Source organism: Notechis scutatus, chromosome 2, assembly GCF_049901735.1.
Source record: "Notechis scutatus isolate UNSWTSFEM ecotype Mainland chromosome 2, rNotScu1.2, whole genome shotgun sequence".
Taxonomy (NCBI): domain Eukaryota; kingdom Metazoa; phylum Chordata; class Lepidosauria; order Squamata; family Elapidae; genus Notechis; species Notechis scutatus.
In genome coordinates this window covers 225,327,790-225,351,237 of record NC_142010.1, presented here as the reverse complement: position 1 = coordinate 225,351,237, position 23,448 = coordinate 225,327,790, and the positions used below count along the sequence as shown (strand labels likewise).

The following is a 23,448-nucleotide window of genomic DNA, read 5'->3' as shown; positions in this document are numbered from 1 at the left end:
GGTTAGTGTGAAACATGGGTGCAGATAATGGTGAGAAAATAGCTATGGAGAAAATTACTGGGAAGATTCATTCTTGGAAGGCTGGGCTGTAGGATACTCAGTCTAAACCAGGAGTACAAAATGGAAATAGTGTTTGTCCTGAGATGAAGAACCAGTTCAAAGGTGTTGCAAGATAGGGATAGGTTCAGTATCCCTAACATTTCCAGCTATTACCTAACATCTTTTTTTTTATCCTTGTCACTGAGCCACTTGCTATTTGTTTTGCCATTTGAATTATAGATTATGGAACATTCCTTCCTTATCAACAAGAACATTTGCTAGGTCATATCTTGGTCTCCAAATAAAAGGATGTTACACTGGCTCACCACTTTTAATGGGACTGGCATATGGCATAGACTTTATTAGAGTTGACTTTTTATTGCTTTATTCCATGAAGAAACACAGAGCTCATTAATAAACTTGCAGCTATTTTGTTTTAAGTGCATTTTCTTATCAGGCTGCAGGAGCCTGCATTACTGCTTATTCAGCATTCAAAGCATTTTATTGAAAGAAAGCATTATTAAAGAAAAGCATTAAAAGATAATGTAAAAGCAAATCCATTTATACCTGACTACCAATATTAATCAGACTGGACTGGAATTGTGGAGGGTGGGGGGAGACAGCACACTTCTTTACCAGCTGTATATTCCAAGTTACTGAAATAGTTAAATAACATCAGTATTAAAACAATTTCCACATAATCTGCTCTTTCTGGTATCTTAAATAAAAATAAGTTCTGTTTTCTGTGCTTGACTTTCTCCAAATGACCAAGGGAGGAGACAGGCCCAACTGCAAATAACTACTGTTTCAGAATAACTTGTCTTTACTTCTTAATTCCCCCTCTTCCCACATCTTCCCCCCTTTTTCTCTTCCCCTATCCTTGAATCTCTAGATCTGTTGAACTTGGCACCTCTCATAATTCTTCAATACATGATAAAGGTCATGCTGGCTGGGAATTATTGGAGTTGCAGTCCTATAGTATTTGGGAGGCTCAGGATTGGAGACATTGTAGGTAGAGGCATCTGCACAGGGAATAAAAAAAAATCAAACTAGTGACCATGATCACATGATCACAGATTTTAAAAAGGGGTTAAGACTTTGATCTCACAGTCGTGACAACTGTCTTGAGTTTTTGAACCTCTTTGTGGACATCCCTACGTGCTATTTTTTTTTATGACTTGGATTCTTTGGCAGAATGACAATATAGAAACTTAGCTGATTCAGTACAAACTTTTACAATGATTATATGTTCAAAAATATTATTTTGAAATACAAGAAAATGTCTATGATGAAGGATTTGTGTTATTTGTACTGATAGTTTTAACTAGGTGTGGGCTAAATTCAATCTTTCTATGATGTGCCCAATGAAATATGTGATTCTATGTCTCCATTTTTAATATGATTGTAGTCTTTTGATTGATATACATTTCTTTAACAGCATCAGTTTTTCAGGGTTAATTATTTTTAACATGCCCAATACAGCTATTTCAGACACTGATAGGGACAACTCAAAAGCTAGCAAATGTATTCTCCAAAATTCCCCTTATTCCTCCTTTTTCTCTCTCATCCATCTGATTGGAATGTCACATCAAAATCAAGACATCAAGACTTTTGTATATTGAGGTTGTTAGATGGGATCAGTTCTCACATCCTCCATCAATCTGGGGTGTATGTATCCTTGTTTGAAATGTCAGAAAAAGATGCCTAGAATCCAGTTGGAGAGCACATGTAATACCTGACACTAGGGATTACATCATGGTGATAAGGTGATAAAACATGATTTCTCCAGTTTTATGACAACCACTAATCAAACATGGCCTTTTTTGGGTGACCACTCTCTATTAGACAGGTATGAGTCTTAGGACCATCTATTGGGCAGCTGTGTGAGGTGCCTCAGGACTTGATGCAGTCACCTTTCCTGTTTAATATGTGCATGAGATTTTTTGGGGAGGTCATACTGTTGATATGCTGACATTACTTGGTTGTACATCTTGACACCTCACTGATCAAACAAAGGGTTGGGATCTTATCCTAGTGCCCTGGAGGCTGATGAGGTCTGGATGAGAACAAATAAGGTCAGGCTTAGTGCAACAAGATCAGGTGGCTATGGGTATTTGGAAATTCCAGTATTGGAGATATTACATGTTTGCCCTATGGTTGCATATGTTCATTTCGGGCAGGTACATAATCTGGAGAAATTGGTACTGGAAACTAAAACATATAAAAACAGTTGCAGGAATTGGGTATTAGTTTAATGAAAAGAAGGACTAGGGGTGACATGATAGCAGTGTTCCAATATCGAAGGGGCTGCCACAAAGAAGATGGGGTTAACCTATTCTCCAAAGCACCTGAAGGCAGGACAAGAAGCAATGGATGGAAACTAATCAAGGTGAGAAACAACCTAGAACTAAGGAGAAATTTCCTGACAATGAGAACAATTAATCAATAGAGCAAGTTGCCTCCAGAAGTTGTGGGTGCTCCAACACTGGAGGTTTCTAAGAAGAGATTGGACAACCAGTTGTCTGAAATGGTATAGGGTTTACTGCTTGAGGAAAGTTTTGGATTAGAAAACTTCTAAAATGCCTTCCAACTTTGTTATTTTATTATTCTGCTGTTTGAGTAGTAGATGGCAGCTATGGCTAGGAAGGTGTTTGCAAAGGTTCAACTGGTGTGCCATTCATGCTTGTTCCTGACTCAAGAGGCCATCCATACCATAACTCATCTTCTGATCACTTCACAGTTGCTCTAGATACTTTACTTAGGCTCTTCTTGTAGACCACTCAGATATCACAGCTAGTCTAGAATGCAGCAGCACGAGCAGCAAAAGATAAGCTGCATGATGTAACACTCTTGCTACATGAACTTACTAATTGGCATCTGGGTACAATTCAAGGTGATGGTTTTTAAGTATACATAGCTTTGGGCGTGGCTAATTAAAGGACTATCTGTTTCATAGTTTCACATTCTGCTGACCTGCTTCTCATCCTGTCAATAGCTTTTAGTATGACTGAAGAAGTTGGCCTTTTCTGTAACAGCATTGCAATATGGTCCTCACCTCATTTGCCTTTAGGTGACCTTTATTAATCTTCCTCAGTACCCAGATCTGTTGGCCTGTTCCCCTTTGAGATTATCTTGTCCTTTGGACATAGGTTTTTTTTTAAAAAATATAATGTTATTTCTTTTAATTTGTGAAGCCATTCAGAGTCACTCTGGAGCTGGGTGGCCTAGAAATTCAACAGATAGATATATCACAAAATTTGGGAACTGATTCTTATAACTATACCTTGTATAGTCTTTTTTATTGATAATTAATAATTAATTAATTGATATTAATTAATGATCATCAATTAATTCTTATAACAATACCTGGGAATATTCTTTTTATTGATAATTAATAATCAAGTAATTGTTATTAATTAATAAACATTAATTAATAAACATTAATGATCTAACCTAAGTATTGTAATACCAACCAAATTTTTCACTCTCCTGATTCTGTTCATTAACACAGTTTGCTCACCTGAAAACAATTGTACTAAATATGCCTCTGATGCTGAAGGAAATAAGGTTGTCATATTTTCATAGGTCTTCTTTAGTTGTAAGTATTGATGCCTGCATATGGATAGCCTGATTTCTTCACTATGATGAAGGTGGATTAATCAATATATGTAGCAGGAAGAAGCAACCATTCATGTTTCCTAAGGAATTCTGGACATTTATAATGAACACCTGTGAAGAGAGTCTAGTTGGGAAAGGTTGACTCCAAGCACTGGATTAACAAATCTCACACCCACATATAAATGTACCAACTGTTGACTTTTTGCATTATAGTATACAGCAAGATGACTTACCTTATTAGCAGCAAATTCATGTACTGAAAATAGCCAACAAAGTTGCTAAAAATGCTGTCTCTAATATAATAGTTTCTCCATTCTATTTAGCTCTCCATGTCTGTTCAGCAATTAGACTAATGCACCTAATATCTCTCATCTAATTCATTTTGGGAGTTGCTTGGTGTTGTGTTGCTTTACAAATGGTAAGACCACACAGTCTGGGCTCTGCTAACATATTATGTTGTATTATGTATAATGTACGATTAGACAAATGTAAATTTTAACATTACATCACATACATGTGGCAGTTGTAATTACAACATGCCATCCAAAAATCTTTATTGGACAAAACTGTTTTGCTCAAATAAAAAATTGTTTGTTATTTATTTTTAAAGTTTCTCATAATTTATTCTTCTTAAATTATATCTGATAAAAGCTTTAATACTTTATAAATACCTGTAAAGAAAATATAATGTTCATTTTCTTTGACATAGAATATTTTTGTCTTTCATTTTACATTTTACATTTTCACAAACACATACTGGCACCAAGAAAAGACTTAACCAAAATAGCTTAGCATTCTTAGGATTCAGTCTAGGTTGGAAACATTCACAATATTAGAATTTGCACAAAAATAATGTAGATTTCATTTAATTTTGGCTACAATATGGATACTGACCCTAAAAAAAGAATCAAGTATAATTCATGTTTGTAAAGGAACATGACAATCTTATATTATATCAACAACTGCTGTTATTGAATGGCAAGTTACATTATAATAATGCTACTGCTATTCCCTCTGGACAGAAATTTGTAAACTTCCCAGGTTAAGTTAGAAGTGAGAATTCAAATCCTGACTGGGTCCACACATTGCATTAAGCTATGAAGTATTTTAACAGTGTTTGGAACCACATAGCATAAAACCAAACAAAAGACATATTAAAGTGATGAACCCAGCCAAAGTGATATGTGCATATGTGATATTGATTATTTAATAAAGGAAATGCACTATAATGTGTTGTGTGTTTCTTATATAATCATAGGCTGGAAGGTACCTTGCAAGTCTTCTAGTCAAAACCTCTGGTTATGGGAGGAAATCTTAGGTTATACCAGCAAATGATTGTTTGACCTTGTTTGAAGACTTCCAGGATCAGAGGCAAGTTAACCATTCTCACAATCAGGACATTTCTCCTAATTTTAAGTTTAAATATCTTTCTCTATAAAACTCCCATCCATCGTTTCTTGTCCTACCCTTTGTCATTGTGGAGAATAAAGCCATATCCTCTTCCTTGTGATAGCCTTGTAGTAATGAGCAAATCTTGTATTCTAGTCAGGCTTTCTATTTAGGTGATTCTTTGTCTGAACTTTCTGCTGCTCTTATTGTAAATACAGAACACTGGTAAGAAATACTAATGGAATTTATTCTGTGAAAAAAATAATACCATGTTTAAATTAAGTGGAAAATGGATAATTATAATTCTTATTATAATTCTGTTCCTTTAATAGAATTTATAAAATTCATAGAAACCTCTTCCCAAAATATCAAAATGTTTTTAAAAAACACAAGATTTTTGCCTTCCCTGCAAGGAACCACTAGCAGCAGGTAAGAAGTGTGTCTGATTTTATGCTGCTCGTGGCTGCTGCCTTTCCATGCTGATCTTGCCAGACCACATGATCAGAATGACAAATTGTGTCTTCCCATGCAATTGATGGACAGACGATGTCCCTGTTGCTCCATTTTTGTAGTTGGAAGCACATGGCTAGTAAAATAAATGGAGAATAAGCTTTTCCCAAATAAGATAATTGTTTGCTCTGAGATTTTAAGCCATGTGTTGGTAAAATGTGGACAGCATGATTCCTCCAGCCCATTTTTGCAGCATCTAGAGCCAGTAAGACCAACTTGCTAACATTCAAGACTTGATTAATCTAAGGCATGGTGGCAACCTGTGTGCCTAGTCTAATGTTTGTGGTTCCAAATGTAACTCTGAGGCAAAAATAGAGTGTTTTGGTAACATGATTGTTTTTATTTTAATAACTGACTGACTACATGTACTTTCCCCCTTGGGAAAAGGTAAAACCCTGTATGATTTATATGTTATTTTGTATCTTATTGATGATTTTTCTTATACCTATAGTTCAATGAGAAAGTAATTTTTCAGGCATAGCTTTCAGCCTGTAATCTGCTTTCCATCCCTTCTTTTTTCTTCTTCTGATCTTGCAGTCTTTTTATGCCTATTTTTTCTTCATTTCCTTCATGATTTCTTTTCCATATTTTTATCTATTCCAGTCTCTGACAGGCTTCACCCTAATCCTTACTCTCCATAAATGCTGCCATGTCTAATGTAACAGCCAAACCATTTTTAAAAAAGGAATATTTTATTACTTTAAAAAGCTGCTCTGGTCTTTGACTCTGGCTTCTGGTCATATCAGTTTTGAAGGGAAAAGTGTCATCAATGGGTGAAAAAAATAAAATACCAATTATAATGCTATTCAGTGTTTTGATATTTAAATTCAGAATTTCTTTTTTAATCTCTCTCTCTTCTGAGAATTCTATCTCTTGAACTGTATGAACCTGAGACCCTAACAAAGGCTGATATTCATACAAGTGAAGGAGAAAATCTAATACTTTTCCATTTGGACTTAACTCCAATTGCCACAGATTGTTTTTGCTAGCAAACTCTTTTTGTCTTGTCCTCTGAAATAAACAGGGCAGACATTTTGATTTTTCCAAAATCTGTGCCTGGCTTGGCTAATGTAATAAATTCTCCTGATGAAAAGAACAGAGTGAAGAAGTGCCACATTTGTTGAGATTTACCCAAATAAAGGGGAAAGGTGTTTTTAAAAAGGAAGCTGTGAGGGAAAAGGAACTAAAAACTGGGTCTAAGATAAATACATTTCAATATTTGGGCTGAAAGAAATTGGCAGGATATTATGAGGACACTGCCTTGTTTCTTCTACAAGTCTTCCCCATGAGTTCAATAGAGTTATAATCCTATGCATATTTATCTCAGAGTGAGACCCACCGAAATCAATGGGATTTATTTAGTAGAAAGCATGTACAGGATAGTGCTCACTAAATCAGTGGGAAGACATCTTTTCCAAGTTTCCTTTTGTCTGAAATACTATTGGTTGCACATTTAGCTTGGGCCCCTTTCAATCTCATTTGAGCTACCTTTAAATGTATTATATACCTAAAACATGGATGTGGCTTTCTAGTTTCAAAAATTGGGATGAGAGCTACCAAGAAGAAGGACAACACACTATGCTTTTTTGTGCTCAGGGACCATAATAGAAATACAGACAAGTCTCCTAGTATCTCCAAACAACGTTACATTTTGAGATAGGCCAATAGAAATAAAATCTAAAATATTTGTGTTTGAACAGAAGGGATAATAAACACAACTGTTGCAGTGAATTTATGCTATTTCCTAGAGATATTGGTTTTACTTGTTCCTGAAGGAGGCTGCCTATCTGAAAGGATTATTGATTGCTTTGAATTAATAGGTTGTCATTTCATATCTAACAAACTTTTTGTTTTCCTTATTCTTTAGGCAATTGTTAAATATAGAATAATGCCAATTGTATTCATGGAAAGATGATAATTAGTCTGAAATTAGGAGTGCAATGGAGATGTGAATATTTCCAACCTAGTGTTTCTGCCAAGGACTTTTTCTTAATTTTCCTCATTTAGAATATCAACCAAAGCTTGTAGTAGTCTGTCATCCCTGTGTTTATATGATTTTGAATTGTAAAAAAGGTCAACATAGTCACTATATAGAGACTCCTCTGAGTCTCTCAGCTGGGGGCCTTGGTTTAGTTTCTCGAGAGCTTGATAGAAATGTTCATATGGAATATCTGTGTTTTCATTTAGCATCTTCTTTGGTAAATGATTCCCAACCAGCTGACTATGGAATGCATTTTGCAGTAGACGGAGCATTGCATCAGAAGGAACCACATCTTGGTTTTGCTGTTTGCTTCCTCTCACTTTGTGTTTGTCACTCAGGTTTTCTTGAGTGGTGTGGTCCTGAAAGATAGATATGAGGGTACCAAAGATCAGGAGCTATTGATTATTATCAAAAGTAGATCATACGTTTTCTGCAAATGCTGTTTGAGCTGGATGTCCTGAGAGCAAAATTACAGAATTCTGTTTCTGTGATACTAGACATGTATAGCTAGTGATTCATGTTTGAGACTCAGCCCACTAAGATGCTCTAAAGAACTGTGGAGAAATTTTGCAATGGCTTGGGGAATCAGCATACTTAGGAAGTTTATGTATTAATTCTACAAGGATTAGAACATAAGGAGTTATTTTGAATGATATGCATTACTAACTAGTGACCAGACAAACAGCTAATAGGCAGAGGACTAAGGTAATAACAATATTTCCAGTATTCTCCATTTTTTTTCCAACTAGTGTTTATGCACAGCATATTGGCACCATATGAAGAATTTCTTGAACTACAACATCTAGCTATTGTTTTTATGCTAGTCTTTCATGAATTTGTCTTTAAAATCTATCTAATCAAGTAGTCATGATCACATCTAATGTTGGGAAATACCAAACTCTCAGGAGAGAAAAGCAATGTTGATTTAGATGGATTTTAAAGACACTTTCATGAAAGACTAGTATATATTAATTTAGAAGAAAAACCATTCTCACTTATTTCACATCTTATAAATAAATTATAGCTGGAAAAAGGCTAGATGGGTACCTCCATAGAGTCTATCATCTTTTCCACCCCTCTCCTGTCATTTTGGACAGTGTTGTATGATGTATAGATGCGAGGTTGCTTCATATGTTCAGGTCGGGTAGAAGTGCCATGCAGAATCAATTTCCAGTTCACAATTCTGCCTTCATTTTGTATTCTTTGAGACTGAGGAAAAGTGTAATTGTCAATCTTTTTGTAGTCCATAAGTTTAGGAGGTAAAAATACAAGAATATTACAAATGTTTACTTAATTTTAAACTATTTAAATTGGATGCTGTCTATATACTCATATTGACTACTTCTTTACATTCATTTCTCCAAAATTAATAAAATATGTAAACATTTTTTAAAATAGCTACATATATAATTACTTCTATTCAATATATAGAGATCAAGCATAAATACTTTATTTAAAAGAGTAACAACCATTTGTAATAAAGGTTGAATGGGAAACTTATTCATGTTGTACTATCCCAAATCAGAACACATTAATGTCTCCAAATATACTATATTACCAAACGTACAATATAGCTTACAGCTAAAAAATGCACATATTAAAAAAAAACACCTACTATATATTCTAGGGTAAAATATTAGAAAATGGATTATTTTCAGATAACATATTAAAAATTGGATAAAATGTACATTTTGAGAACCATATGAATATTTATGCACAAATGAGCTAATCATAGGTTAGGTTTTTTAAAAATATTGAGCAAAATGAAATGAATAAATCATCTCATTCCTATCTTGGAAGCATCTGTATTCATTTCTATCTAAATTGAGTTATAGGTGATGAGCCATTGAGTAACATTCCTAAAATATTTTAATTTTTATGCAACTCTCTATCTGAAGTTCACAATTTGTCCACTTGGCAATAAAGAGACAAATGTGATTAAAATAAAAATAAAAATCATAGTCATTATGTTTCTTAAATGGGCCCCAGAAGTACCAGTTCATCTAAAAACTGTTCTAAAAATTTAAAGATAAATTCTATGCATTATAAGCAGTCTTCATAAAAATCCCATTGGTAGCAGTGATTAAAGTTAAGGCTCATTGAAGCAGGAATTGCTTTCTAGAACAGCAAGATACCATGCATTCAGAAATGTTGCTTTCTCTATTTGCCAGTTTGCACTGAAATGTTACCCCTTTTTGCCCTTTAAGTCATCAGGTATTCTGTTTTTAAATAAGTGAATAAATATTTTTCCGTAATGATAATTTATTTATTCAATTATTCTATATACTCACTAATACAAATACTCCCACCCACAGTAATAAACTAATTAGATATTTTTCATTGCTGAGTTTTTGTTATCAATACATTCATGGGACTCTTTTAAAATAATTAGTTCTAACACTTTAAATCAAATTAGAGTTAAACACATGTTCAATAAAAGAACAAAGCTAGCATCATGAGGAAAACATTTTGACTCTGTGTTTAATTTCTCAACAAAATATTTAAACTTACCTAAAAACATTAGCCACAAGAAATGTATTTGCTAGTTGACAAAAAGTGACAACTAGATCTATCCAGTGTAAATTACCATTCAAAAAAACTCACTTTTTCCCCAATATAAATAATTGCTGCAAAACAGAGTTTGCCTTAATCTAACTAATAGAATTCTAATCCACAACTGCAGTTCTGTCCTCTTGAAGATCTCAGACAGTATTAAAATATTTAATAGGGTTTTTTCAAAGCTTCTACTCCCTTCTGAGATAGCAAGTAAAAGGTAAAAAAAGAATTCTGTTTAATCAGAAGAGGGAGCTGTCACATAATTTTGGTGTCTAGCTTTAGTTTGATCATTCATTGTTAATCTTATTTTATGCCTATTTCATCCACAGCTCTATATGTTGTTTTTGTGGGAAACTAGTCTTCTAAGTTAGTGCCCAGGGAGTGAAATAGTTCCATTCTGAAGTCAGTAGAAACTTTTTGCCTTGAAATTAAAGGCCATGTTTTAGAATAAAATGAAGAAAGGAACAGATTTTAACAGATAATCAGAGTTGGAAGGGATCTTGTGGGTCATCTGGTCCAACACCCTGCGCAAGCAGGAGACCCTACACCATTTCTGACAGATGGGCAGTCCAGTCTCTTCTTGAAAGTCTCAAGTGATGGCGCTCCCACAACTTCCTAGGCCTAGAGCAAGCTGTTCCACTGGTTGACTGTTCTCACTGTCAGAAAGTTTCTCCTTATTTCCAGGTTAAATCTCTCCTTGTTCAGTTTTCATCCATTATTCCTTGTCTGGCCTTTGGGTGCTTTAGAAAATAGCTTGACCCCTTCCTCTCTGTGGCAGCCCCTCAAATATTGGAAGACCGCTATCATGTCTCCCCTGGTCCTTCTCTTCACTAGACTAGCCATGCCCAGTTCCTGTAACCGTTCTTCATATGTTTTAGTCTCCAGTCCCCTAATCATCCTGGTTGCTCTTCTCTGCACTTTTTCTAGAGTCTCAACAAAGGTTTTCCAACAGATGCATCAATTTTATTTGAGAAGAAAATACAAAAGTGAGAACATGATACATTTAATATTCAGTAGTTGGACACAGATGCACCTATCCACTAAAGCTGCAGAAAGAATAGTTTTCATTAACCTATTTCCTAACTATGTTTGGTTGAACTGATCATGATTGTATTGTTTTGCTATATCTTACTTTAAGTTTGTATACATATATACAATTTTTCCTACTCACCATATCAATTATTTTTAAAATCCATGTTCCTGTTGGATCTTCACCCCAGGTGTGAACTGACATAAAATCCCAGTCCTTAAAACCATAAGGTGATTTATCTCTTTGCCGTTCAGCCAGTAAGACTGTTTTGGTCCCTGTATCAGAGAAAAAAGTGACATTCCAGTATGGGATAATATAAAATTCAACCTCAGGCAAAGACACACAACCACAGTTTCATCCTCTGTAACCTCAGAATCATCTTTGTGTCCTCGCTGCTGCCATCTTCACAATGCTGAGCACTCACCATGAACCAGACAGGTATCTCTCCAGCTGACCAATAACACAATGCTGTCCAACAACAGCCACCTTTCTGTTCAATTTAGGAAGCCTGAGAAAAAGCTGACAAGGTATTGATTCTTGAGGTTGAGGTGAGCCAATCAGCTCAGCTGCAGAAAAAGAACTAAAAACATAGGCACACAGCAGCATGGGGTTGAATCCAGATCAATGTGAAACAGGGGCTGAAAGGGACCATAGATAAATCCCAGATAGATAATCCTGTGTGCTTAGCAATAGGGAAATTTATATCCTTTTATATTAAAGAAATTATAGGATCAGTTTTACATTAATAGTATCAAATTTGAGTAGTGAGCCTATGTGTTATATTCAAAGGGTTGGGCTCATAAAGACGAGAGACTCCGGTTCAGTAACAAGAGCTCTTTATTTATCGGCTAAAATCAGCTCTAAAGAATAGCAGCCGCGGCGGCTCTTTTATAGAGCTTGCCGGGGCTTTAGCGGCCAATGACATCGCTTTGAGTCTCCCGTGCTTGGTTTCGACCAATCGTGGCAGACTCTTAGCAAGCCAATCACAGCCGCCCTGATTTTCCAATCAGGTAGCGGTTAAAACGGACCAATGGGAACGTTGGGTTTCAAGTCTGTCAGTATGGAACACTATGTGTATAGGATTTTATGCATGTAGGCTTCCATGGAAGTTGTATTATAAAAATATATCTTTGGAAGTCTATGAACATAGAGGATTAAGACAATGCTTCTTCTTCAGATATCTAGGCTTAATACATAGATTTTGAAAGGGCAAAGAAGCTGGCTTGATACCATAACTTCTTTCAACACATAGATTGAAGTTCATAAAACATATAAAATGAGCTAGTATTTGTAGGTGTGGGATGTGCCTTATCAAGCTGCCAAGATGTTCATTGTATGCCCAGACAGAGGGGAAAAAGAAGAGATTGCTACGAGCACAATATATATGAATGTTGGATCTTAACATTTGAACATCACTTTTAAGAAGTTATTTAGAATATATTTCTGGGAAATAGGTAGTGCCATAGGGTAAAATACTAGTTTCATATTTAGAAAATATGAATGTCAGGCAACATACTAAACTGCCAAAATTTTCAGGCAGGAACTGTTGCCACCTTTCTCCTACTTGGAGACACCACTAACAGAAACTTCTTTCTGCATGCAAAATATTCATTCCTCTCTAATCATCAGTTTTCCTAATTTTGTTTCCTCAACTTATCTGCAATTAACAACCTATTTTCTTCAAAGCACTTCCGTTCAGAATTATAAAAACAGGTGTCAACCTGAATGAATACAGAAGGAAGATGGCATCACCAAAAATTAATCTTCTTTTTCTTCCGACACAAATCAAATTGAAACCCAAATAGAATTTCAGAAAGCTGTGAAATTTGAGCAGAGAAACAAAATTGTTCTGTTGACCATGTGTCATTCTAGCTTTAACAGAGAACAAAGCAAAAATGCCATAATATATGGCTTGCAAAGTATGAAATTAAGAATACTGTCTTATTCTAATAAGTTAAACAACAATGGCTGGATATGTAAGTCTGCGTTCGGTGTGCCTTCCATAAGAGAAATGCACAGTTTTGTTAGAACTACTTTACACTAACAGTATTGGCATTGGTATTTTAGGAGTGTACTGAATCAAACTGCATGGAGACCAATTTAATGAGATCAATAAAAATAAATCAAATTATGGAATTTGCTGTCACCCAATAAAATAAGACCACCTGATTAGGCTTATAAAAAGATGAAACAAATCCCAGGAAAGAAGGATATCAATAATCTTCACTGTAGTACATTACCTCCAGAATAAAAAAAAAGTCAGCTCTAATGAACTACAGCATATGTGAGAACTATCAGCCTCCTGTCTGATTTATGAAGTGCATTGGGTTCAGGTGAATTAGATTCATTAATGCTGAATGGGAAATGGGAAACTTTAGAGAACCTGTAGAAATAGCTGAAGCCCTCTTCTGCTTTCACTTTAATACAGGGGTTGCTTTCACTTTAATACAGCAAAGACGCATGATTTGGCTAGATAATGCAAATGAAGTGCATGTTTTAGATAGAATCAGTTGCTATTTGACTGACTCGTGCTATCCAAAATGTTCTCATGAATATATATTTTTTATTTGAAATGTCAGGATTTTTTTTTCTTTATTTCCATTCTAATTTATTGGCAAGTATTCTATTGCTCAATGTATTCTTTATTTTTGTATCTATTTTATTTATTTATTTATTTGTCAAAAGCTTAAAATGCAACAGAAACAAGAATAAACATAAGTTTAAATACAAGAAATAGGAACTAATAATTGGGGACAATAGGATAGGAATGGTAGGCACAATTGTGTGCTTATGCACGCCCCTTACAGACCTCTTAGGAATGGGGTGAGATCAATAGAGGTTAGTTTGAGGGTAAAGGAGTGGGGGTTTGAGCAGGTGACAACAGAATCAGGTATGAGTTCCAGACATTGACCACTCTGTTGCTGAAATCGTACTTCCTGCAATTAAGCTTGGAGTGGTTTATATATAGTTTATATCTGTTGTGTGCTCTTGTGTTGTTGTGGTTGAAGCTGAAATATTCATTAACTGGTAAGATGTTGTAACATATGATTTTATGTACTATGCTTAATTCCAATCTTAGTCGCCATAGTTCAAGGTTGTCTAAGCCTAGAATCTCAAGTCTGGTGGTGGAGGGTATTCTGTTGCGAACAGAGGAATGTAGTACTCTTCTAGTAAAATACTTCTGGACTCGCTCGGTTGTATTTATGTCTGATATACAGTGCGGATTCCAGACAGCAGAGCTGAATTCAAGCATTGGTTTAGCAAAGGTTTTGAATGCCCTAGTTTGTAAATCAGTATTACCAGAGGAGAAGCTTCGTAAAATTAAATTTAAAACTCTTAAAGGCTTTTTGGCAATACTGTTGCAGTGAGCTTTGGCACTTAGGTCATTCAATATGAGAACTCCAAGGTCCTTGACACAGTGTGGGTCATCTACAAGGTCATATCCACCTAGCTTGCATTTGGTATATAGATTTTTTTTACAGATGTGAAGGACAGAGCATTTGTTGGTAGAGTTTTGGAGTTGCCAACTGTTAGACCATTCAGACACATAATCAAGGTCTTTTTGAAGGACAGTAGCATTGATAGTGGTGTTGAAGCGTTAAAAAATGTGCCACAATAGACAATGTTATGATCTTACCTGATGGGGAAGTCAGGGTCACATGAAGGTCACCCCTGCGGGAATATTCAATTGTTGCTTCAAACTGTACATGTTCCAAGGATTTAATGGCATTTTCTTGGCCTTCACAAGCTGTGGTAGGAATTTCAATTGTAACTTCACCACTAGATTTTAATAACCTGGCAACATGATTAGAAAATTTACTTCATGAAGTTCTGATGCAGTTTTAAAAATCTGCAAAGTTTATTTATTTATTTCTCATATATAAGAACTGTCCATCTTCCTCACAGAGGGACTATGGGCAGTGTACAATGACACATTAAAAGCATAAAAAGACAGTAGAGTTCTGGTTTTGTACAAAGTTTTGCTTACAATTTTTTTTACGAAGTTGCTTTTTACTAAGACAGAAGTCCTTCAAAGCAATTTCAAATTCCCATAAAGCTCTGGAGTGCTATTCAGATTTATTGAGGAAAATTACCAAGAAAATTTACTGTTGTAGTGAAACACTGTTCAAAACAAATATAGATGGTAGTGGGCCCCAATTGAAGGCTAATTAGGTTTTCAGATTTTACATGTTACCTGTTTGGCTAAATTGAATCTGGTTCCTTCTTGTATGCAAAATGTATGCCATAGTACCCATTCATTTTCTCCCTTACTCTTCTTGCTTTTTCCATGCAATTGTTGCTGTTTCAGGATGGTTTAATAAAGGTCTATAAGATTTGTTACTACACAACTAAATAGTAGAAGCACTGCCAGATGGAAGCAGTTGACTGGGGACAGTTGAAAAAATGTTATATGGGAAGGCTGGAGATTTCCATATGTTTCTGGATCAGAGTTCAGCTAAAAACTAAGCCAAAACACCAAAGGGTCAGCTCTTACCTCGGCTGAAAGTCACTGTCCTTAACTATGCATTCTTTCTTCTCTGGTACTCCTTTCCAGCTTTTGGGATCAGCCAAATCCACCAGTGCTTTAGCATTGAGTAATCCAAATCCAAATCGGCTGTTCACCATCAGACCAGCTCCATTTTTCTTCCATCCTGGATTGTTGGCCAGTGGATCGAATTCAGATGTCCAGACTACCAAATGTTGCATATCCCTCCAGGTTAGATTAGGACTGTTACACACAAAATTCGAGTCAATTTTGATCTTAAGGGATTGGAATCTTTGCCCATAATCCAGCATTTTAATAGGCACAGAATACTTTTCACATACACCAGTAAGTCAGTTAGAGCATAAGTGCTCAGTTAAGAAGCCCCAGTAATCAACATCTCTCCTCTGAATTTCCACCAGTATTTTGTTTTTAACATCATGAAAGATTCATACTAAAATGCAGAAAACTACTTAGAGTTAAAGGAACTCTGTTCATTGCTGGGAAAATAGATCAGCTAATCGAGTTACCTTATTATACAATATTTATTATTCTATTCTAGTTGAGTGGACCTTAGTGGTCTCTGAACTTGGTTTTTTTCTTGCAGACATTTCATTACCCAAAGTAGGTAACATTATCAGTGCTAGTCACATCATCACTAGCACTGATGATGTTATCAATTTGGGTAACGAAACATCTGCAAGAAAAGAAACAAGCTCAGAGAATAGTAAGGATGCCTCATTTCAACCCTGAGTTACAAATATTCTCATTTATTGATACTATTCTATTTATCATTGTGTTATATTTGTTCCCTACTGTCTGCTTTTTACTGGTTGTTCTGATTCTTGACTTCAAGCCCTCCTTTGAAGGGAATTTTTGAAAAGTTTCAAAGAATGGAATTATAACAATTCCATAAGGACATTAAGAAAAGGCACAATAATCGCAATATAGGATTAGATTGGTCATTCTCTTTATAATCCATATCAACTTCATCTGTGGTCCTTCTGGTCTACATATCCAAGAAGAAAAGTTTACTTTAGATTTCAGTGTCTGTTTGAATATATTTTGTTATTCTGATGCAGATGTTTATGGAACAGGTCAGTTGCTTGAAATGTGAATTAAATCCGTTTCAAGCATTCCTAATTAGGGAGAAGTTTAAGAAGACTTACTTGGCTTCTAGGGCTAGAGCAAAAATCCCTGCAGCTAAAGGAGCAGATGCAGAGGTCCCCGTGTGAGTGGCTGTGCATTCATTGTGTAGATCCGCACTTATCTGAAGGAAATAAACATCATATAAAGGTTAACTGTGGCCATGCACAAAAACATATTTTTCCATGATTACCTTGGAATATCTTGTTCTCTTCCAGATAAAATAAGAATCGAAAACCCTCCCCTTCTATTTTGCTTACAATTTTTTAATTGAAATGGCTCATTTTGAGTGAACATAATACTGTGTCAAAGGCACTCATCTTATTATGAAATCCTAGTAAGATAAAAATAAGTGTTTCACAATTACAGTTGAATCATAACATGGATCGCTGTAAAATGATTGCCAGATTAAAAATCACATAGGAGTTGATAGCAGATACTTGTCTTTCCCTTCTTCTCAATCTAACAATGCACAGCATTGTAATTTGGAAAATGAAACAGATGGTTTATTAGAAAATGAAGGGCTCTGCTTGGAAAAACTGTGTCACGTTACTGCCTGCAAAATTCCAATGTGTGGAAGTACAGTACTGAAATGTGTACATGTATGCAGGGGTGGGATTCAAAAATTTTAATAATCAGTTCTGTGGGCGTGGCTTAGGTGGTTGGCATGGCTTGGTGGTCATGTGACTGGGTGGACATGGCTTGGTGGTCATGTTATTGGCTGGACGTGGCCAACTCAATATAACTCACATCGAGGCATGCATCTTCTCATCTGGCCTTTCATGACTGTGGGGATGCTGTAACAGTTGTGTGAAAAATGGCCCTAAGTCACTTTTTTCAGTACCATTGTAACTTTGAATGGTCACTCCACATAAGCAAAGTACCAGCAAGGGAGGGGAAAAAAACTCCAGAGAAGTTCCTGAGACAGGAAGTCTAGTCCTGCCAAGAATGTAATAAGGGTTAACAGAGAGGCAGTTTCTGTAAGCAACACCAGAATGTTTCCTTCCTGCCTTCCTTACAGGATTAGGCCAGTAATTTCTTCCACCAACCGGTTCTCCGAACTGCTTAGAATGTTAACAACCGGTTCTAGCGAATAGGTGAAAACTGGTAGAATCCCACCCCTGCATGTATGTATGTGAATGTACAGTAGTAGAATCTGTAGACCTTAGATGAAACATTTTTGAGTTTTTGATCAGTCATACTGGTTATTTTTATCCTTTCTTCTTTCTCAATAAAACACTAGTATTTATTGGAAAGAGGTTATATCCACTTTCATTTTTTACATATCTTGATTCAGTGATAACCCAGTGATAACCCAGATCAGATGGAAGGGAGACAGAAATATGGTTACTTCCCATATCATTATCTACCCTGCCCTTTCATGAATCCAGGCAATTGTTTTGCATTATCCAAAGGTACCTGGCCCTCTCAAACTTCCAAATTTTCATTCTTGGCACTGAAAGCAAATTCAACCCAAGTTTTGTTTTTTTCCACAGAGAGAGACAGTCTTTTGCATATAAAAGCTTTGAGTGTTTCCTTTATATAGAAGCGGCATTATTTTTGCAGGCAAGAAATATGGAGTCCCATTTGAACAAAAGGTGATTACATGTTATTTTAGCAAGATGTTAATGGTGTGCTTTTGATGTCTTTTTCTTGCAAATCTTTACAAACTGAATTTATCTTTTAAAATTTCTGCAGCTCTCCTCCCAAAATGCCTCCCAATGTCACCAATCACCAGCCACTTTTTTCCAGGAGCTTACCTGAAGTTTAAATGAAGTTTAAATGAAGTTTAATCCTGAATAAAGGTGCCACTATATCTGAATTATGATTGCTAGAGCATTAAGACTGATTTCCATGATTTTCCTATCCCTGCTCGACAAATTGTTTTGTGGCTGCTTCCCCCCTCCCTCAATGTTGGTTAAATCTGGTAAAAACAACCTACAATTTTCTGGTCAGAATAGTCCCCACTGCTGTATGCTGTGGCCAGTGTTGACGAACACTTCTCTGCATACCAAGGAGAATGGCCTTGCTGTGAAGCACTGCTGATGGAGATTGTGTAGATGCTGTCTGTGTAACCATCACAGTCACAGTTATCTCCTTGGCGGCCACCGTTCCCAGAAGCCCAGACAAAAAGGGAACCTTTCCCTTTTCTTCCCTAAAGGAAAGGAAAGAAAAGAGGTGATTGTTAAGCCTGGATTCCCCAACGGGTGTTAAGGAAAACAAACTAAACAGAACATGCAGCGAAGTCAGATAGGAAGACAGGTAAATGTGTGAGATAAGTTTTCTAGTTAACACGTAGTAAAAATACAGATACGCTTGTGCTATCAAAAATATAGTTTATTCCATTTAAGAATTATAGCATAGTCAAAATAAACGGTCCATTAGTCATATATCATTTCAGTCAAGTCTTGTCAGGGATACTCTATTTGCAAAGTCCGTGTTGAATAGCCAATGTCAGTACACTTACAATATATCAGTCCAATCTTTATCTTCTCTCCGTTGAGAAAAATCAACACTCCTTTTTCTCTCCCCGTTCCAGCAAGAACGCAGTCATCAATCCATCCAGTAATTAGGGATCAGTAAGCCAGAGAGAGCGAGCTGCAATTGCCTCGCTTCTTATATAGTGCTTTTACAACCACACCCTTAATTACATTCTTGCAGTTAAAGTTACACACACTTTAACTAACAAACCATGATACCTTATTTATTATTTTTACCCAAACCAGTTAGGGTAAACAATGTTATCCCTAACAGTGATTATTGTGAGTAAAGATATGTCCACTTTCCTCCAGGTGTAATTTTCATGCTCAATATGTCAGTAATCCTTAACATGAAAATCAGAGTAAGGATGCTCTCTTATTTTGTTGGAACAAAAATGCAGTTAACATGTTATTTTGACAGATCCATATCTTTAATTGGTTTAAAGGTAAGCAGTAAATCTACACATCATAGAATGTCTTTGAATGATTTGAAGGGAATGGTCAGCCAAAGAAGAACGTAAGCAATGACATTTTCCCTGCATGAATAAAAGCATAATTTATGCAACAAGATCCTAAGATAAGATCTAATGATAAAAATAAGATAATGGACTGGAATGTTTGAAGGGTAACGTCTCAGTCAGAAAGCTGAGGATACAAAGGGAATAAGAACACAATAAGGAGCTCACACAGAATATGGCATGAAAACTATCATCAGTGGACAGAAAACAACAAAATGAGCCTTTCTCAGGTCTTTGGCTGTTCTCATGGTTCAGTCTGAGAGAGTTGTTGCTGGATAGACAATACATTTTAATAGGGAAAGCAGGAGCATTACATACAATCTAATGGTGCAAACGTTGACCACAGCTGGACAGAATTTCTCGCTTCAATGAAATTAAATGTTGGCCAGTCTCTAAGCTGGTACAGATAAAAATAGACATTGCACACTCTAAAATGCAGAAGGCCTATTTTCAGGAACTTGTTGAGGGGTTCAGGCTAATTCATACCCAACAAAAAATTAAGGATGGTCTATTCAGATGTCCAAATATTTTTTTCTAAGTGAAGATTCAGGGTTCACTCCTTGGGATAAAACTCACTGACTAATAAAAGTTTGTTTTTGTTTGGGATTTCCCCTTTCTAATACTTGGCATGCAAATATTATTATGGGGAAAACAATTCATGATCCATGAAGTCATACTTTTGTTTGCAATCAGCCAATCCTTTTTCACTTTTTAAAATACAATACTTGAGAAATTAAAGTGCTGTTATTTTCCTAGCAACGATATGCTGATATCTAGACAATCTTTGAAACATAACTATATTCTCTAAGGAATCATGGAACTAATAAACAATAGCTGCACATTTGCTGCATTACAAATTAATATTCTGGGAAATACTAATATATATTTCATACAGTGCATCTATTCCATCACAATACAATCATTTAATAAAGCACTGAATAATTAAATGGAGTGTTCACTATTTGTTGATAATTTATTTTAAAAGGATTATTCCTAGTCTTAATGTATAGACCTCAGATATTCAAAACTCTGCCCAAATCCAGCTCAAGTTTTGACTACAAATATGATCCAGAAGTGTGCAACAGTTGCCATTCATGGCCATTAGTTAATATATTAACTAATGATCTGCCAAAAATGAAAGAAAAAGTAAGCAATATTGCTCAGAGAGAAGACAAATGATTCTAGCGCATCTTTGTATTGCAACAGAAATGGTGATAATGCATTATCTATGTCAGGGTCCTCAATTCCACAGGCTGCAGCCCATTACCAGGCTGTGGCCAATTCACAACTGGGCCACATAAACTGCAGGCCAGCACACAAATGCACATGTGCAGCTTTACTTGTGAGAACAGGCCAACAGGCATGCATATGCATGCACAATTCAATTTATAAAAGTTCTCCTTCCACCACCACCACTTCCTGGGCTGCCAAGCTGCAAAGGTTGGGACTGATGATCTATGTGACTAGCAAGAATCAATATATGTGCACTAGCATTGTAAAGTTTCAGTGCATGTCCATTTCACAGAATGAAGTAGTAAAGCCTTTAACTCTTTATTTTCCTGTTGTTTCATAATTCTTGGTTCTCCAGTAATTAACATGTAATCCTTAATGGATCTGCATCTACATGGAGGGAAGAACACAGGGGGATATCCCAAAGCTCTGTCTTAGGCCCAGTACTCTTCAATATCTTCATCAATGATTTAAATGAGAGGATAGAAGGAGAACTCATCAAATTTGCAGATGACACCAAGCTGGCAGGAATAGCCAATACTCCAAATGATAGGTTGAAGATACAGAAGGATCTTGACAGACTTGAACACTGGGCCCTATCTAAAAAAATGAAATTCAGTGGTGAAAAAAGTAAGGTTTTAGAGTTAGGCGAGAAAAACCAAATGCAAAGGTATAGTATAGGTGGTACCTGGCTCAATAGTATTAACTGTGAGTGGGATCTTGGAGTCCTAGTGGACAGTCACTTAAATATGATCCAGAAGTGTGCAACAGTTGCCAAAAAAGCCAATGCAGTCCTAAGCTGAATTAACAGAGGGATAGAATTAAGACCATGTAAAGTGTCAGTACCACTTTATAGTGCCTTGGTAAGACCACACTTGGAATATTGCATCCAGGTTTTGGTCACCACAATGTAAAAGAGAGGCTGACACTAGAAAAATGATTAGGGGACTGAAGGCTAAAACATGAAGAATGGTTGCAGGAATTGGATATGTCTAGTCTAGTGAAAAGAAGGACTAAAGGTGACATGATAGTAATGTTCCAAGATCTAAAGTCCTGCCTCAAAGAAGAGGAAGTCAACGTATTCTCCAAAGCACCTGAAGGCATGACAAGAAGCAATAAATGGAAACTAATGAAGGGGAATAAGGCGGAGCCTCCTCGCTGACAGACCATAGATCGCGACTCTCTGTGGCTATGGTCCGTGCTCTTTTATTGGAGAGCCCCGATCATTACGATTAGGGGCTGAAGCTGCCTTGGAGGGGTGGTGGAGTAAGGGGAAGCCGCAAGCCAGGTTGAGGGGAGCCACATCTCCCCCCGGGCTTGGTCTTTCCCCCCCCCCCCGAAGAGAACTGCAGCGGTGGTTTAAAATGGCCTCCCCGAAGAGGAGGACTCAGCTGGATTAAGATTTGTACAGGAGGGAAGAAAGAGGTGGATAACATCTGAACTGGGACAACTGGGCAATACAACTAAACAAAAGTACCCCAGGATTAAGGTAACATGGAATTTTTAAGAAAAGAAAAGTGAGCAGCGAAATTACAAAGGGACAGGAAAAAAGAAAAGAAAATATTTTTGACAGCTAAGCGGGGCTTTGAACCGGGAAAGGAAGAAGCTGGAACTAAAGATTTAACTAAATTGGACTAAAATATTTTGGGAATAAACAGGCATAAAATAAAGCTGGACTTAAGATTGTCAAAAAATAATAATAATAAAGTTTATAAATTGGAGACTGGACTGTGCTGGAATATTGAGGTTCAAAAAACCCTAAATAAAAAAATAGGAGGGAAAGGTGAAGACTTTGTATAATGGAGAGTGCCACCTTTTGACAAAAACTCGAGCTCAAACAAAAGGGAAAGCATCCTGTTTCTGAATGAACTTGTGTGGATATGACATTAAAGAAATATTGAAACAAAGTAAGAATCTTAGAAAGTGAAAGCAGAACCAGAATAAAGAAAAAGGCAAGGAAAGACTATGGGATTGATTGATGTTTTTGATATAAACCCTGGGCTGGAATAACTGAGAACTTTAGAAAATTGAAAGAAGAAACAAGGAAAGTAAAAGTGTTTTTTTGTGGACTTTAACGATCATAAAATATAAGAGTGTGTAATGATGATATCTCTTCAGGAATTAAAAATGGAACTTAAAAATATGAGAGAATTACTACAGGAAAGAGGCGAATCACTTTGCTCTGTGTTAGAAAAAATGGAAATGGCGATTGAAGAACAAGAAAAAGCTTCAGAGGATGAGGAGTCGACTCAAGGAGAAGACATTTTAAATAGACAATTAACACAAAGAACACTACAAAGAAGTGGGGAAAGAAGGAAGGTTAAAAAGTTGAGATTTAAGAAGGCAATCAAAAGGGGGAATACCTGTGAAGTCGGGAAAGGCAGAAAGACCCAGCAGAAAAGGGGAAATGAAGATACTAAGAAAGAGAGGGATATAAACTGGAATGAGAAAAGATATGGGGAAAAGAG

General features: G+C 36.1%; 2 protein-coding genes across 3 annotated transcripts in view; one reads left to right on the top strand and one right to left on the bottom strand.

Annotated features, from left to right (window-relative positions):
* Nucleotides 1-23,448, top strand: part of CAST (calpastatin) — a 282,033-nt gene that overhangs the window by 94,576 nt on the left and 164,009 nt on the right. The gene's annotated exons all lie outside the window — the stretch shown is intronic.
* The window catches only part of PCSK1 (proprotein convertase subtilisin/kexin type 1), a 42,462-nt gene continuing 23,100 nt past the window's right edge, over nt 4,087-23,448 (bottom strand). The window contains exons 8-14 of the mRNA XM_026672575.2: nt 18,695-18,907; nt 16,776-16,876; nt 15,619-15,852; nt 14,761-14,918; nt 11,265-11,398; nt 8,585-8,746; nt 4,087-7,896 (exon numbers count right to left, since the gene is read on the bottom strand). Of these exons, the coding sequence (XP_026528360.2) occupies nt 7,546-7,896; nt 8,585-8,746; nt 11,265-11,398; nt 14,761-14,918; nt 15,619-15,852; nt 16,776-16,876; nt 18,695-18,907 (1,353 nt within the window). The 3' untranslated portion in view covers nt 4,087-7,545. The remainder of the gene's footprint in view (nt 7,897-8,584; nt 8,747-11,264; nt 11,399-14,760; nt 14,919-15,618; nt 15,853-16,775; nt 16,877-18,694; nt 18,908-23,448) is intronic.